General features: G+C 41.9%; 1 protein-coding gene across 6 annotated transcripts in view; it reads left to right on the forward strand.

The window, feature by feature from the left end:
* Positions 1-15,540, forward strand: part of LOC127568611 (KN motif and ankyrin repeat domain-containing protein 4-like) — a 115,317-nt gene that overhangs the window by 91,549 nt on the left and 8,228 nt on the right. For all 6 annotated transcript variants that reach the window (XM_052012570.1, XM_052012571.1, XM_052012573.1 and 3 more), the window contains 6 exons: positions 4,224-4,322; positions 4,420-4,531; positions 4,622-4,831; positions 7,061-7,148; positions 9,367-9,586; positions 10,221-10,363. In XM_052012570.1, the coding sequence (XP_051868530.1) occupies positions 4,224-4,322; positions 4,420-4,531; positions 4,622-4,831; positions 7,061-7,148; positions 9,367-9,586; positions 10,221-10,363 (872 nt within the window). The remainder of the gene's footprint in view (positions 1-4,223; positions 4,323-4,419; positions 4,532-4,621; positions 4,832-7,060; positions 7,149-9,366; positions 9,587-10,220; positions 10,364-15,540) is intronic.

Raw genomic sequence — 15,540 nt, forward strand, 5'->3', positions numbered from 1 at the left:
GTCTGACTAGCCTGGTGTGGAATCAATAGTTGGGGAAATTTTAACTCTCCGTTGGCCTGGTCCCTGGCAGGCAGAGTTTAAAATTGGCCTATAAGTGTCTTACAGTTCTAATCCCATCTCTGAGACAAATAAAAATAGAAAATACTGGAAATACTTGCCAGATTAGTATCTGTGGAGGGAGTAACTGAGTCAATATTTCAGGTCAGTGACCTTTCTGCAGAACTGAGATGCTTTTTTTTCCAGAAGGACAAACCCCAAGCTGGAAAATTAAGTACCTGAACAAGAAAGGAGTAGGGATGTGTGGTTTAAAGAAAAATGGACATGGTAACCAAGTCTTCTCTTCCTCCTCAATGTAGCAATTGGGAATGGGAAACTAGAGCCACAAGTACAGCATGGAAACAGACCCTTTAGCATAACTCGTCTATGTTGACTTGGGTGCCCTTTGCCTGCATTTGGTCCATATCCCTCTCAACCTTTCCTACCCATGAACCTGTTCAAATGTCTTTTAAATGTTGTAATTTTACTGCCTCTACCCCTTCATGTACCCAGCACCCTGGCAGAGTGGTAGGTATATGGCAGCTCATTCCTTATACCCACTGTACTGGTATTGGTTTATTATTTTCACTTGTACCAAGGTACAGTGAAAAGCTTGTCATACAAACCGATCATACAGGTCAATTCATTACACAGTGCAGTTACATTGAGTTAGTACAGAGTCCATTGATGTAGTACAGGTAAAAACAATAACAGTACAGAGTAAAGTGTCATAGCTACAGAGAAAGAGCAGTGCAATAAGGTGCAAGGTCACAACAAGGTAGATCGTGAGGTCATAGTCCATCTCATTGTATAAGGGAACTGTTCAATAGTCTTATCACAGTGGGGTAGAAGCTGTCCCTAAGTCTGGTGGTACGTGCCCTCAGGCTCCTATATCTTCTACCCGATGGAAGAGGAGAGAAGAGAGGATGTCCTGGGTGGGTGGGGTCTTTGATTAAGCTGGTTGCTACACCAAGGCAATGAGAGGTAAAGACAGAGTCCAAGGAGGGGAGGCTGGTGTCCGTAATGCGCTGGGCTGTGTCCACAACTCTCTGCGGCTTCTTGCGGTCCTGGGCAGAGTAGTTGCCTTACCAAGCTGTAATACATCCAGATAGGATGCTTTCTATAGTGCATCGGTAAAAGTTGGTGAGAGTCAAAGGGGACAAACCAAATTTCTTTAGCCTCCTGAGAAAGTAGAGGCGCTGGTGAGCTTTCTTGGCTGTGGCATCTACGTGATTTGTCCAGGACAGGCTGTTGGTGATGTTCACTCCCAGGAACTTGAAGCTGTCAACCCTCTCGACCTCAGCACCATTAATGTAGACAGGTGCATGTACACCATCCCCTTTCTTGAAGTCAATGACCAGCTCTTCTGTTTTGTTGACATTGAGGGAAAGGTTGTTGTCATGACACCATTCCACTAAGCTCTCTATCTCCTTCCTGTACTCTGACTCATCGCTGTTTGAGATACGGCCTACAATGGTGGTATCACCTGCAAACTTGTAGATGGAGTTAGAGCAGAATCTGGCCACACAGTCAATGATTGCATAGGGAGTAGAGTAGAGTAGAGGGCTGAGGACGCAGCCTTGTGGGGCACCAGTGTTGAGAATAATCGTGCCGGAGGTATTGCTGCCTATCCTCACTGATTGCGGTTTGTTTGTTAGAAAGTCAAGGATCCAGTTATGGAGGGAGGTGTTGAGTCCTAGATCTTGGAGTTTGGTGACAAGCTTGCTTGGAATTATAGTATTGAAGGCAGAGCTGTAGTCAATAAACAATAGTCTAACGTATGTGTCTTTACTGTCCAGATGCTCTAGAGCTGAGTGTAGGGCCAGGGAGATGGCATCCGCTGTAGACCTGTTTGGCCGATAGGCAAATTGCAATGGGTCCAGGTTGTCTGATAGGCTGGAGTTGATGCGTGCCATGATCAACCTCTCAAAGCACTTCATGGTGGTGGATGTCAGAGCCACTGGTCGGTAGTCATTGAGGCATGTTACCCTGGTTTTCTTTAGTACCGGGATGATAGTGGCCTTCTTAAAACAGGTGGGAACCTGAGATTGAAGCAGGGAGAGGTTAAATATGTCCGCAAATACTTCTGCCAGCTGATCAGCACAAGATCTGAGCACGCGGCCTGGGACACCATCTGGGCCAGGTGCTTTCCTCGTGTTCACTCTCCGGAAGACTGATTTTACGTCCTCCACTGTGATCACAGGTTCAGCTGCGTTGGTGGCTGTCAGGGTGGATGGTGACAATCCACTTCCTTTTTGTTCAAAACGCGCATAGAATGCGTTAAGTTCATCAGGAAGGGATGCGCTGTTGTTAGCTATGCAGCCTGACTTCGTCTTGTAGCCTGTTATGGCATGTAAGCCCCGCCATAACTGGCAGCTGGTCAGGGACTCTATTTTGAGTTGGTATTGCCTCTTGGCATCCCTGATAGCTTTCTGAAGGTCATACTTCGATTTCTTGTACAGATCATGATCACCAGATTTGTGTGCAGCAGTCCTCTCCTTCAGTAGGGAGTGGATATCCTGGTTCATCCATGGTTTCCTGTTTGGGAACACCTGTATTGTCTTCTTTGGTACACAGTCCTCCACACACTTGCTGATAAAGTCTGTGATGGTGGTGGCATATTCATCAAGGCTGGCAGCTGAGTCTTTGAACATAGACCAGTCCACTGTCTCAAAGCAGTCACGTAGGAGCACACCTGCTTCCTCAGACCAGCACTGCACGACTCTCCGTACCAGATCCTCCCGTTTCAGTTTGTATTCAGGGAGAAGGAGCACAGCCTGGTGGTCTGATTTCCCAAAGTGAGGATGAGGGGTGGCTCGGAAGGCATCTTTGATGGTTGTATAGCAGTGGTCAAGGGTGTTGGCGTCCTGGTGGAGCACGAGATGTATCGATAGTATTTTGGTAACACACTCTTGAGGTTGGCCTGATTGAAGTCCCCTGCGATGATGAAGAAGGCCTCAGGGTATCCTGTCTCAAGGTTGTTGACCACGGAGTATAGCTCATTGAGTGCAGGCTTCATGTCCGTCTGTGGTGGGATGTAGACTGCCATCAGGATAGCTGAAGTGAACTCCCTTGACAGATAGAATGGTCGACACTTCACCGTTAGATATTCCAGGCTGGGTGAGCAGGAGCTCGCCAGGACTGTCACATCCGAGCACCACAAGTTACTAATTAAGAAGCAGACCCCTCAGCCTTTAGCTTTGCCTGAGGACTCTGTGTGGTCCATTTGATGTTATTATGTGTTGTTATGTAGTTATAATAAAGAACTACAGTTCCCAGTAGGCAATGCAAGGGGTCACATGGGGAAACAGGAAGTGGCTGGAGAGAGCGGGAAAAGCCAGCCAGCCTGTTGGTTGCAAGCTGTTGCAGCCTGTTGTTGTTTTGTTTTTTTTCAAGAAATGTTCAGATGTTAAACCCACGCCAAGTTTGTCTCGTGATGAAGAACAAACATAACACCCACCACCCTCTGTGAAAAGGTTGCCCCTCAAGTCCTCTTTAAATCTTTCCCCTCTCACCTTAAACCTATGCCCTCTAGTTTTAGATTCCCCTACCCTGGGAAAAAGACTGTGACCATCCACCTTATCCATGCCCCTCAGCCTCCTTTGCTCCAGGGGAAACAGCCCCAGCCTATCCAGACTCTCCTTGTATCTCTAACCATCCAGTCCTGGCAACATCCTTATCAACTTTTTCCTGCATCTTCTCTAACTTAATAACATCTTTCCTATAGCATGGTGACCAGAACTGCACGCAATACTCCAAATGTGGTATTAGCGATGTCTTGTACAGTTGGGTGAGTTTCTACTTGCTTTGAGTGTTACGGCCAAAATTAAACACCTTAACTGCCAGCCTAGAAAGGATAAGTAATTCAGCATAAAATGGTATTGAATTTGGTGCCTCCTAAGACGTCTCTTTTTCCCCTAGGGGTACTCAAATATATGGATTAATCTGCATTATAAATTAGAGCATTTTAATCCAGCACGACTTTAGTTGGCTGAATTAATCATGAGAGAGGTCGAGGGAGTGGGGAAGTGGAGGAGGAAAAAGGTGAGGGGGGGGGATAAAAAACAAAACTGTTCAAACCCTAAAATATTTGTTACAAGTCTGCCTGCAGTTCATAAATGTGACCAGTGCTTCTCAAAGGCTTTTGATCCTTGAGTTTCTCTTGAAGTGGTTGTATTGTATTTCAGAAGTCAAAACTGTGCATCGTGCAGAGCCAGTGCCATCATCCTCTGAACCTTTGGACCTCAGGACTGATCTCCAGCCAGAAATGTGCATCAGTGATGCAGGTCTGACCCCTTTAAGACCAAGTAAAATGATTAATTTGGTTGTGAAATACAACTACAGCCATTACCAAGTGATATTTTTTCTTTATTTAATCTATAGCTGTGCTTCAGTCCACATCTCTTAAATCTATTATGAAAAAGAACAGTGGAAATGTCAAATCAAGTGGTGCTTCAGCCAAAAAAAATCTTCAGTTTATTGGGGTAAATGGCGGGTGAGCATTAAATAAAGTTAAATAATGTTTTCTGGTCATTCAAGACCTGCGATGTGCAAAAATTCTTGAACAAAGATTTTTGTTTTGAAGTTATGAAACCACGTCAAGTGAAGAATCCAACTCGTCAGAAGGAGGTTCGGACAGTGACTCAGATAAGGATGGTGTCAACACAGAAAATCAGATCCAACATACTGACGTCAAAGCAGAATTATCGAAGGATACAGAGAGAACAGGATATGAAGAAATCCAGCCATCAGCAAGGGATGCTACAGTCACCATTATGCAACACTGCACTAAAAGGTACAGTAATTGTTCTGACACTTGTGATGATCAAATTTGATTAAAAACTATTAAATACAACAAACAAATGGATGAGATAGGGCCTGAGCCCCAGCAAGTTGCCTCACTTTAGTTCTACCTGATGTATGTGTGGAATGCACATCTCAATCTCAGTTTCCATGCATTAATTCTAATGATCACAGGGTGGGGGCACAAGTCTATTAATGGAGAGCTAGTGGGCATTCTTGGCAGGAAAAAATCAGAATGAAAGCCATCCAACTTCCTGGAAAAATGGGGAGAAGTAGAATAAAGGACAACAATAGAGTCAGTCAGGTTTAGATCACGCATGTTTTACTCCTGTTACATGCCAACATTACATTACTGAATTAGATATTGAGTGGTAAGGGTTCCCCCGTACACAAATAGTTCAGACCATGCAAATAACTGGCAAATTTTGTTCCTCAGCTGCTTTATTGGACTCTTGTCCTTTCCCCTTCCCACTTGCAAACATGGATAATTTGCATTACATTTCTAAATGCAATTTGTGTAGGTTATAAATGGTGTCTGCCTTAGGCTGTTTACAAATGTGACTGTTCCCAGAACAGACACTTGCTTTTAATTGCAGGTTCAATATTAGCAACCAGGCCATGAGCAAGTTAAAGTGGTCCATTATATCAGTTGTTAACCATGAGAGAGGGATTATCAGTAATAAAGTAATAGCACTGAATCAGTGATAAACTCCTGCCCAGAGAGTGGTCAGTGATGAGTCATGGGTAACCTGAAAAATAGGAGAGAGTGTGTATTACTGATCAAACTCCTTTCCCCAAAAGCTGCAGAGTTGGCTCAACTGACATCTTAGACTAAAATCAACAATTTTTTGTTAGCCAAGGCCATGGAGAGATATGGAATGGGTACAGATCAGTCATGCTCTTATGGAATTGTAACATAGTTGAGAGGTTTGATGGACATTTCCTCTCCCTTTATATTATCCCACATTTTCTGTTTGACAGCTTGGTTTCTTTTCATTCCTTTCCTATTGGTTCAATTCCACTTTTCTACTTCTATCTCTCTCTTTTCCTGTCAAACGATTTTTAAATTTTTTTTTGCTGGAGCACTATGAGTGGCTGGATAGTGAGGAGGGGTTCAGACAAGGCTAACAGAATTGCTGATAAAGGAGAGATCTGGCTGGGACCCGACGGGAAGAGGCTAACGTTCGGTTATAAGTTACAGATCCAGCCCACCAGGCCAGGCTCCTGGCACCTCGGTATTAGTGTGGTTCTATGAGACACAAGATTACCACCCAACCTACCTCTGAAAGATTTAAGAATACATTTGCAAGATTTTAAAACTTAGGGTACAGAGTAATGTGCCATCCATATCCTGCTGCAGAAAATAAGGGTTCTGAAAACAGAGATCCTAACAGTTCTTATACAAATGGAATTGCCTGCTGTTCATTTTCTTGGCCTTGGAACAGTTCCCTGAGGTCTTTGCATTTGCTGGAAGAGATGACAGGATATGCATGGGAACAGGCATGCTGATATTCTGGCATAGGACTGGAGGTTGGGTGAAATCCTCTAGTCATTGAGTACAAGGTGTCCCTTCATTTCGTGCTAAGGTGGCTGTGGAAAGAGATAGTTGTGGATGTCAGTGTCAGGAGAAAGATCCCTAGGACTGGATACAGTGCTGCTCAACATTCGATGATTTCACCTGTAGTCACGATGGGTGAATGCATCCTCAAATGCAACATCCCGTGAACTGCGCCACAGGCATTGCACATTCCAGAGTAAACACCCTCGTCACTCACCTGCAATGGTCTATAATTCAGAACAGCCACTTACCTTCATTTGCCCCACTTTTACCTGGGAAAGATAAATGTTGAGGTTTCCCAAAAAGGAGGATGTCAGCATGTTCAGAACAGTTTTTTGAAAATTCTGATATCGTAACCGGATGAAAGAATCTCCTGTCCTGATCTATTGTGGAATTTTGCAATGTGTCAGATCACTACAGAATGACCCATTCTAGCCCAAGATAAATTTGTTGGCCACCAAAAGACCAGGTGGGCAGATTTACTTTATCTGACATGCTCCCAATGTATAACTCACACTAACCAATGTGTAATAAAAGGTAAACTTTTAACTATGATGTACATCAAATATCTGACCATTATACCTGTTTGTTTGCGTAAAGTTTCCAGATCCTGAGCCCACTCCAGTGTAATTAATACAATTTAGTTTGTCTTGCTCCTTGCAGCCATGAATGGAAGCCAAGCTTTTTCTCGGCTTGTCAAAACCTAAAGGATCACCTCAGCGAGTTGGGAACCACAAATGACAAAGGCGTGGTATGGTACTTTTCCTGTTTTAATTTTAACTGCTTGAGTCAATACTTCGTGTAGAGTTCAAAGCAGGATGCATTAAATATTTTACTAATGGTTGAACTTTGTTGCTGAGAATGATGAGATGATGGTTCATTATCCATTGTGGTAATCCGCCCTACAAAGGCTCCAGGTTTGATCCCTGATTTGGGTTGTTATGCCTTTGTACTGAACTGAAGAGGTTTGAATGCCATTTGTTCTTGGCATGCACATTGTGTGTGACAACTCCATTGGGAGCATGTCAGATAAAGTAAATCAGCCTACCTGATCATTTGGTGGCCAAAAAAATTATCTTGGTATGACCACTGGCCCTACATGATCCATATGGAAGGAACCTGTGGCACAGACAGTTCTCTCAAGACAAAGGCAAAAGTGATTTAAGTCATAGATTATAAGCTATATCAAGCAGGAATGTTACAAAAATCAGACTCAATGTTCTTAGATTAGTGAGGAGGAGAAAGAGGATTCATGGTTCCTGTTTGATCCAGAGCAGAAATTGTGGATTTTGAAAGAGAACAGAATTAGGCTAAGCTGTGATATTACAAACTGTTTAATGCCTTTGATATCTTTAAACCTGATTATTACTATTACTCCTTGCTGTCTCATTCTATTCTCTGTAAACCACCTTGCCTGTTGCTGCTCTCTTTTTTTGGGGCACCTCTTAAAATCTACCTCTTTGACCAAACCCTGTATTATTATCTCCTTAATGGCTCAGCATTAACATTTCTCTGAGAAAAATCCTGGGAAGTGCCTTGGGATATTTGCTTCACTGAAGGTGCTATATAAATAGAGATATTTGTTGGCAGTGTGGTGCTTGTGGTATTGACCCAGGTATTGAGGCATTAAAACATAGATAGTAGCTTGCAAAACTGAATACAGTGAGTCTTGATGGTACTTGGATGACAGTTAAAAAATGAGAATTGATGGATTATTGTCAAATTGCAACTGTTTTAATGTTGCCCTTTAAGGACAATAACCTTCCCACCTCTGTTCTACATGTGACTCTAACGAAACATGGCAACTCGAATTTCCCATTTAACACCCAAGAATTCTGCTCAGAACTGTGATTAATTACCCTCTTCACCCCCCCCCCCCCCCGCCCCTTACTTTGCAACCACAGTACAAGTTTCAAACCACAAGTTTCAAACTTGCAAAGAGTTGATCATCACTCTCGGACCTGACCTGCTGTTGTACTTTGCATGCAATTCAAGTCAAGGAACACAAACCTTTCTAGATATCCAAGCATTTAGTGTTTCTGACCATGAAAAATTTTTTTTGTAATTTTTTTTCACAGTTTTTATAATAAATTAAAAATACTATTTTCTTACTTTTCCAGAGTCAGTTTTGGGAGGTAGCTGGGGTTGGTTGTGTTTGGCTCTCAAAGTAATGCTGAAGATAGAACTTGTAAGTTTTAATCATTAAGGCGCTGCATTACACTGGCCCTCCCTTGTCAGTGTGGAGCTGGTTTCCAGGTGTAAAATTTTGCAAAAGAACATGTTCCAGGCAAAAGTGGGTATCGAGGTCAAGTGACTGGTTTGCTGATCACTGGAAGCACTAAACACATGCTGAAGGTTAATGTCCTCTGACGTTCTGTTGGACCACTGTCTTCCAAATGCCATGATTATCAATAAATATGGCCTTGTATGCATTAGTTACATCCCAAGAATGAATACAAAGTATGAACTTGATTTATATTGACAGTGGTGTAATTTTGATTCATAACGAAAGTATATTTAGCAGCTTATTTGTCATAACTAGGTCTCACAATCAGTAATGATGTAAATGGCCTGTACATCTTTCAATTGACAGATAAGGTGTTGGCCAAGACCTTGCCCTTTTTCAAATTATGTCATGGAATTTCTTGGAATGCCTGAAGAGCAGACAGGGTCTTAATTTAATGTTTCTTCAAAAGACAGTCACCTGCAGTAGCATTCCCTCAGTACCATGTTGAAGTGATGTTGGACGTTGTCTCTGCAGCAGGATGTGAACAGAAAACCTTCCATTTCAGGGGCAAGAAGGCCCCTCACTGAAAGACATGGCCTTTATGATCCTTTGTAGAGGGCCACATCTTCAACTCCTTCTGGAGAGAGGGGAAGGAATTTGCAAAGATAAGATCAGTGTTCAATAATACAGAAAACATTTCTTTTGTTATAACAATGTTTTATTCAGTGTCCTGTTTCTGCAGATGCAGAATTTGAACACAGTTCAGTGGGAATGGTTCAGGATTTCCAGTCAGAAATCTGCAGCTTCTGACAGAGTTCAAGCCTTTCTCCAAGAACTCCAAGAAATGTCGCCAGAACTACTTCACTTTATTGTGAACTTAGCAGATGACAATCAGAACACTGCCCTCCATTACAGTGTCTCCCACTCCAACTTCCACATTGTGAAACTCCTCCTGGACACAGGTACCAAGAGAGACTTCTATTTTGAGGGGCTAAAGTATAGAAACAACTTTGTCTCCCTGGAGATAGTAGTAGAAATCTGGAACACTCTTTCCCCTAAAAATGCCATTGAGGCGATGTCCATGGACAACTTCAGAAATGAGATTAATAGATCTTCGTTATGTCAAAAAAAGGGTAGATAAATGAAGTTAAAATCAGCCATGATCCAATTGAATGACAAATGGGTACAGAGGCCTAAAAGCCTATTACCATTCCTAACATTGTGATTTAGGGACCTTGCTCCAGTGATTGAATCAATCAAGGACCTCATTCTTGGTCATTTATCTAAAAGATGCAATGACAAATGGGAATGTTTGGATGTCACATGGGGACAACGCACAACCGGTAGTTCCAATAGTCAACTAGTCAGCCCCAGCTGAGCTTAGTTAGCTCAGTAAAACTGAGGAAACGCATCTGACACTTTCCTTATTCAGCACCATGTTGTGTATTTTGCCACCCAGTCACTGGGAACAAAGCCACAGATTCCATGCAAATTTACATTGAGTAAAGCCTCGCACTCTTTTAAGATGATGAAAAGAGGAACTTGCTTGCTGATGAATATGTTGATCTTATCTTGAGATTTCTTGTTGCTGATTAGATATGTGCAACGTAGACCATCAGAACAAGGCGGGATACACTGCCACCATGCTAGCTTCGCTGGCTTCTGCTGAAACCGATGAGGAGGTGGCGGTGGTTATGCAACTTCTTCGTTTGGGCAATGTCAATGTTCAAGCCAGTCAGGTAATGGACTGTGGTGCAGTGAATCAATGCATCATTCACTTCATTGGCCCCAGGTGTTTTCTTTCGTTGATAGGGTAAAAAGAGTACCTTGGAATGGCATGTTTAATGAACGTGAAGGGTTTTGATGGAGAAAATGCTGCAGCCATTACATCAGTCCTCAGTGAATGAAACTATTTTGTGGGATGTATTAAAAGGCCCACATTGAAGAAAATAAGTGAAGTAATCCTACTTTATTAACCATTAGTGCAGCCACAGTTGGAATCCTGTATGCAGGAACTGGTCAACTCAGCATTGAAAAAGGAGGTGGGAACTACTGGAGAGAATACAGAAAAGAGCAGTTAGGAAGAACTGAGGAGTTGGAGATATTGCTTGTAAAGACTGGTCATGGAAATAGGGTAGGTTTTATTGAAAGAAATTTAGAGGTGAAAAGATTATTGCCTCTGGGGATTCTAAAGGAACCATAGATCACGATGATCTGTTTCGGCTGGTCCAGAGCCTGAAAGGAGGTAAATTCAAAATAAATTGGCGGAAGTCGATCAACAGACACAGCCTTTCTGGTGAGCAAGCTGTAACCTTACGAAATGGGCTTCTTATGTCTACAGTGAAGCAGATCATGTTCAAAAGCACGTTAGATATTTCAGAAAGAAAACTAATATTTTATCACAATATATGAGTAACATTAGATGTGACATGTGGCAGATGTTGCATACTTGGGACTTGGCATGTGTGATTCCTGAAGCTAGCTTCCACTAAAGCTATCTTTTCACAGCCAGGCGAGTCATCAGGAGAACACTGACAGATTATTACATTGGTTAGATGAATGGGCTTCAGATAATAATGTGAGGAAATATAATAGATTTTTGAGAGGAATAAGTGAATATATCCATTATTGAATTTAAAATTAAAAACAGAGCAGAGTGACTTGTGGGTTCAAGTACAATGAGTTATCAAAGCCTCTTCACCCCCCACAAGGCACAGATGATGAACAACCTTCTTGGTGATTGGCATTAATTAGAGTGAAATTCGTGTTGCAACACCATTTTGACCATCGTTTGTCCCATAATCTAAACATCCACCCTCCTTGTTGAGGCCTATTGAGGCTGCAAAATGTAATATCTACGTTTAGATACTAGATATTACATTTAGAATATCTGCATGTTTCCTTGCAGTATGTCACCAAAGCTTTGATAGTTTGACAGTACCAGCCAAACTGGTGGCCTCCAGTGGCCTGATGCACAGGAAGTTATTAACTCCACGTTCACTGAGTTACACAATTATATATTTGCCTAGCATTTGGACTGCAGTACGATGACCTGCCAGCTGAACAAATCCAAGGTCAGGCAACATAAATGTTAGTTTGGCAGAAATATCCACACCACCGGAATGAATTATGTTTTTAAAATAATATTAAAAAATGGTAGAGAGTTAAATAAGCATTCCAGTCTTTATATACAAAGTGCAGAGGCGTTGAATATTGCTCAGCCTTTGCATATTACTGGTTAATAATACTTCTCGAACATGGATCCAGTTTTGGGACAATATCTTATAAATTTCTATTCCTTGGAGACAATTCACAAAGAGTTGGAATTCTGCTCTCAATTAATACCAGTCTTCTGATTAGGCAGTAGAGATGTCATGTGCTGCTCTCTAATATTAGTCTCATAAAATTACATTTAGTTTGCTTTCAAAGCATAATCCTATTATACTTTGAATTTTGAGATATTAAATGCATTTGGTAGAAGCCAGCACAACTGTTAGTATCCTACAAACTTGTTGTTAGTCTCTCCTATTTCTGATCTACATCCAACTCCTTGGGCATATTGTCTGAAAACACAACATAAGTTTCACCTCAATACCCCACCTCACTACCATCTCGCTCAACCCCTCTACTCTTTTTAAACTGCATGACAGCTTGTCCAATATCCAGTACTGGATGAGCTGAAATTTCCTCCCAACTAAATATTGGGAAGGTCAAATCCATTGTCTTGTCCCATCCACAAACTGTATTCCCTGGTCACTGAGGATGAACCAGACCAATCATAACCTTGATATTATTTTTGTCTACAACGTGAGCTCCCAAGGATACATTCCCACCTATTTCCACCTCTGCAATATGACCCACCTCCAACCTGCTTCAACCATTTCCTGGAAGCCCCCTTCAATGACTATCTTACCACTAGACTTCACTGTCCCAATACACTGCAGACCAGCCTCCATAAACTGAAAAGTACCCAAAAACCTAACCGCCTGTGTCCAAGCTCGCAACAAATTCTGCTCTGTATACTTTGTGCATTAGGCAAATTACAGAGGAGGCACATAGTTATTTAAGTGAGAGCACCTTGCATATCCTGGGGAAGGCTCCTGTACTGCCCGGGTAAAATAATTCAGCGTCTCCATTATACTATCTTTAAGTTTCAACCCCAAAGATGATACAAGAGAGAACATTCATTTTATTGGGAGATGGAAAGTCCTGGGCCCTTCCAAATAGAGCAAATAAGATGAAGGCGCAGTCTCATGGAGGTGTTCAAATTAAGATTAAATAAATAGGGTAGAACCATTTCCATCAATTAATGGCATGGTACTCAAACTGTGGAAATTTATTTCAAAAAATGAAAATCTAAAAAAAATTGCATATGTTGGAAATCTGAAATTAAAACAGAAAATGCTGGAAATGCTCAACAGGTCAACCAGAATCTCTGGAGAGACAAACAGAATTAGCATTTCAAGTCCAGGACCCTTCACTGGAACTCAAGTCCTTTTCAAAAGAATAATTTTTCAAAAGAATAAAGGGAAAATCTTTTCTGTTATATATATAAATATATAAATAATGTTAGGGCAGGAAATGTCTGCTGAGATAAAAGAGTGCAAGGAGAATCCATTGTAATTTTTGGAAGAGAAACTTCAAAGAATATAGGAGAGGCACATTGGGCTTACTTGCTACTTTCTGGGATATAACTTCGTATAAGTGCGAGGTGTTGCATTTTGGGAAGACAAGTCAGGGTCGGACATTCACAGTCAACAATAGGGCCTGGGGGAGTGTTGTAGAACAAAGGGATCTAGGAGAACAGGTACATGATTTCCTGAAAGTGGTGTCGCAGGTAGATGGTGGAGAAGAAGGCTTTTGGCATGCTGGCCTTCATCAGTCAGGACACTGAGTAAAAAAGTTGAGATTTTATGTTGCAGTTGTACAAGACATAGGTGAGGCTGCATTTGGAATATTGTGTTCAATTTTGGTCACCCTGCTGTAGGAAAGATGCCATTAAGTTGGAAAGAGTGCAGAGGAGGTTTACGAGGATGTCGCCGGGACTTGAAGGACTGAGTTCTGGATAGAGATTGAGCAGGTTGGGACTGTTTTCATTGGAGCATAGGAGAATGAGGGGTGAAATTATGGAGGTGTGTAAAATCATGAGGGGCATAGATGGGGTCAATGTGCACCGTAATCAAGAACTAGAGGGCAAAGGTTGAAGGTGAGAGGGGGGAAATTTAATAGAAACCTGAGGGGCAACTTTTTCACCCAGAGGGTGGTCAGTATATGGAATGAACTGCCAGAGGAAGTGGTTGAGGCAGGTAAATTAACAACATTTGAAAAGTACATGGATAGGAAAGGTTTCATGGGATATGGGCCAAGTGTAGGCAAACTGGACTAGCTTAGATGGGAATCTTGGTCGGCATGGACCAGTTGGGCCGAAGGGCCCGTTTCCATGCTGTGTGACTCTATGACTCTAACATTCTGCAATTCTACCCTCCAGAGAGGCTGGTTAAGTGAAGGGGTTGAGTACACAAGTCAGAAGTACAAACCTTATTGGAGATCCTATTGGTTATATTTTAACCACTACACCTGTAGAAATTTGCCAACAAAGTAAATTACAGTCTTCAGTTCTGATGAAAGGTCATGGACTTGAAACATTAACACTGATGCTGCCTGACCTGCTGAGTATTTCCTGCACCATCTGTTTTTATGGAAGTAGTTTACAAGTTATGTCTTGCAGCTCTCAGTAAAAGTCATTCCTTTATTTTTCTAGCTCCTACACAATAATGTATGTATCACATCTTAAGACAGAGGATATTTTCCCAGGTGGCAGTGAATTTGCTACCAGTATTATGGCAAATTCTCTTTCACAAAGAATAATTATCCTCTTTCAAGGCTAGAAAATTAATTATTCTAACATCCTCGTACAATCTTTTGCCGTGAGATGATAAATTGTTTTTTTTTGCAGCATGTAGCTAGACCTCTCTTTCTTACAAAGGGAATGCCTGGACTCAAACTTGTGTGTGAAATCAGTCCCAGTAGTTTGTAGTAGTGCTTCAGGAATGATTGGATTCCCCGTTCCCTAAGCTGCACTGTTTTAAATGAGCATGATTAATGCCATGTCTTGTTCTAATTAGATAGGCTCCATAAATATATTTTGTTTGCTTTGCTGTTTGCTGTAAAGAATATATGTTTGAAAGCAAATCCTGTCAGCTAGGTGCTGTCCTTCATTCAACTTGTTGCTTGATGCAGTTGTCCATTTATTTTGGGCTGCGTGTGTGATCCTTCACATTTCTGAGTCCCCAACCTCAGCTGCACAGAGATGGCAATAGGATGGTAGATGCTCCCCACAGGGAAGGATTAGGAATTGGAAGCAAGACATTCACAGAGTCACCCATATCTTTATGATTCATCTGAATAAGACAAGTAAAAGCCAAAAGGGATTTTCTTACAACCTCTTGACTGCAGTCACGGTGCCAGGAGACATTAAAATTTGGGAAGGACTCAAAATTGCCCAACTGACAACATGTATTGAATTCTAACTGCTGAATACTGGTCCAAAGTTGCGCAGGTCTTCAAACCAGTTAATCAGATTAGTCGGTTCGCACTGAGCATATGGTTACAGGCTGTGCCCAATGAGGGTCTGTTGTTTCCCTCATGTGCTGAAGCCACTCCATCACTGTCATTCTTTGACATGAGAAAACTAAGTTTGTTGCTCTGGTAAGCATGGGCTTCTGGCAAATTGGGAACTCGGTGGAACTAGTAACAGTTACTGATGAGAAGAACTTGATATTAAATCAAAGCTCTGGCTTTAGCTATAGATTAAACAAAAAAAAACAGAAATATGCAAGTGACAATTGTGAAAAGATGAGTTATTCCATCAAACCTGCCCCACACTCTTGGAGCCTGCAGCATTGACTACATTAGC

Source organism: Pristis pectinata, chromosome 3, assembly GCF_009764475.1.
Source record: "Pristis pectinata isolate sPriPec2 chromosome 3, sPriPec2.1.pri, whole genome shotgun sequence".
Taxonomy (NCBI): Eukaryota; Metazoa; Chordata; class Chondrichthyes; order Rhinopristiformes; family Pristidae; genus Pristis; species Pristis pectinata.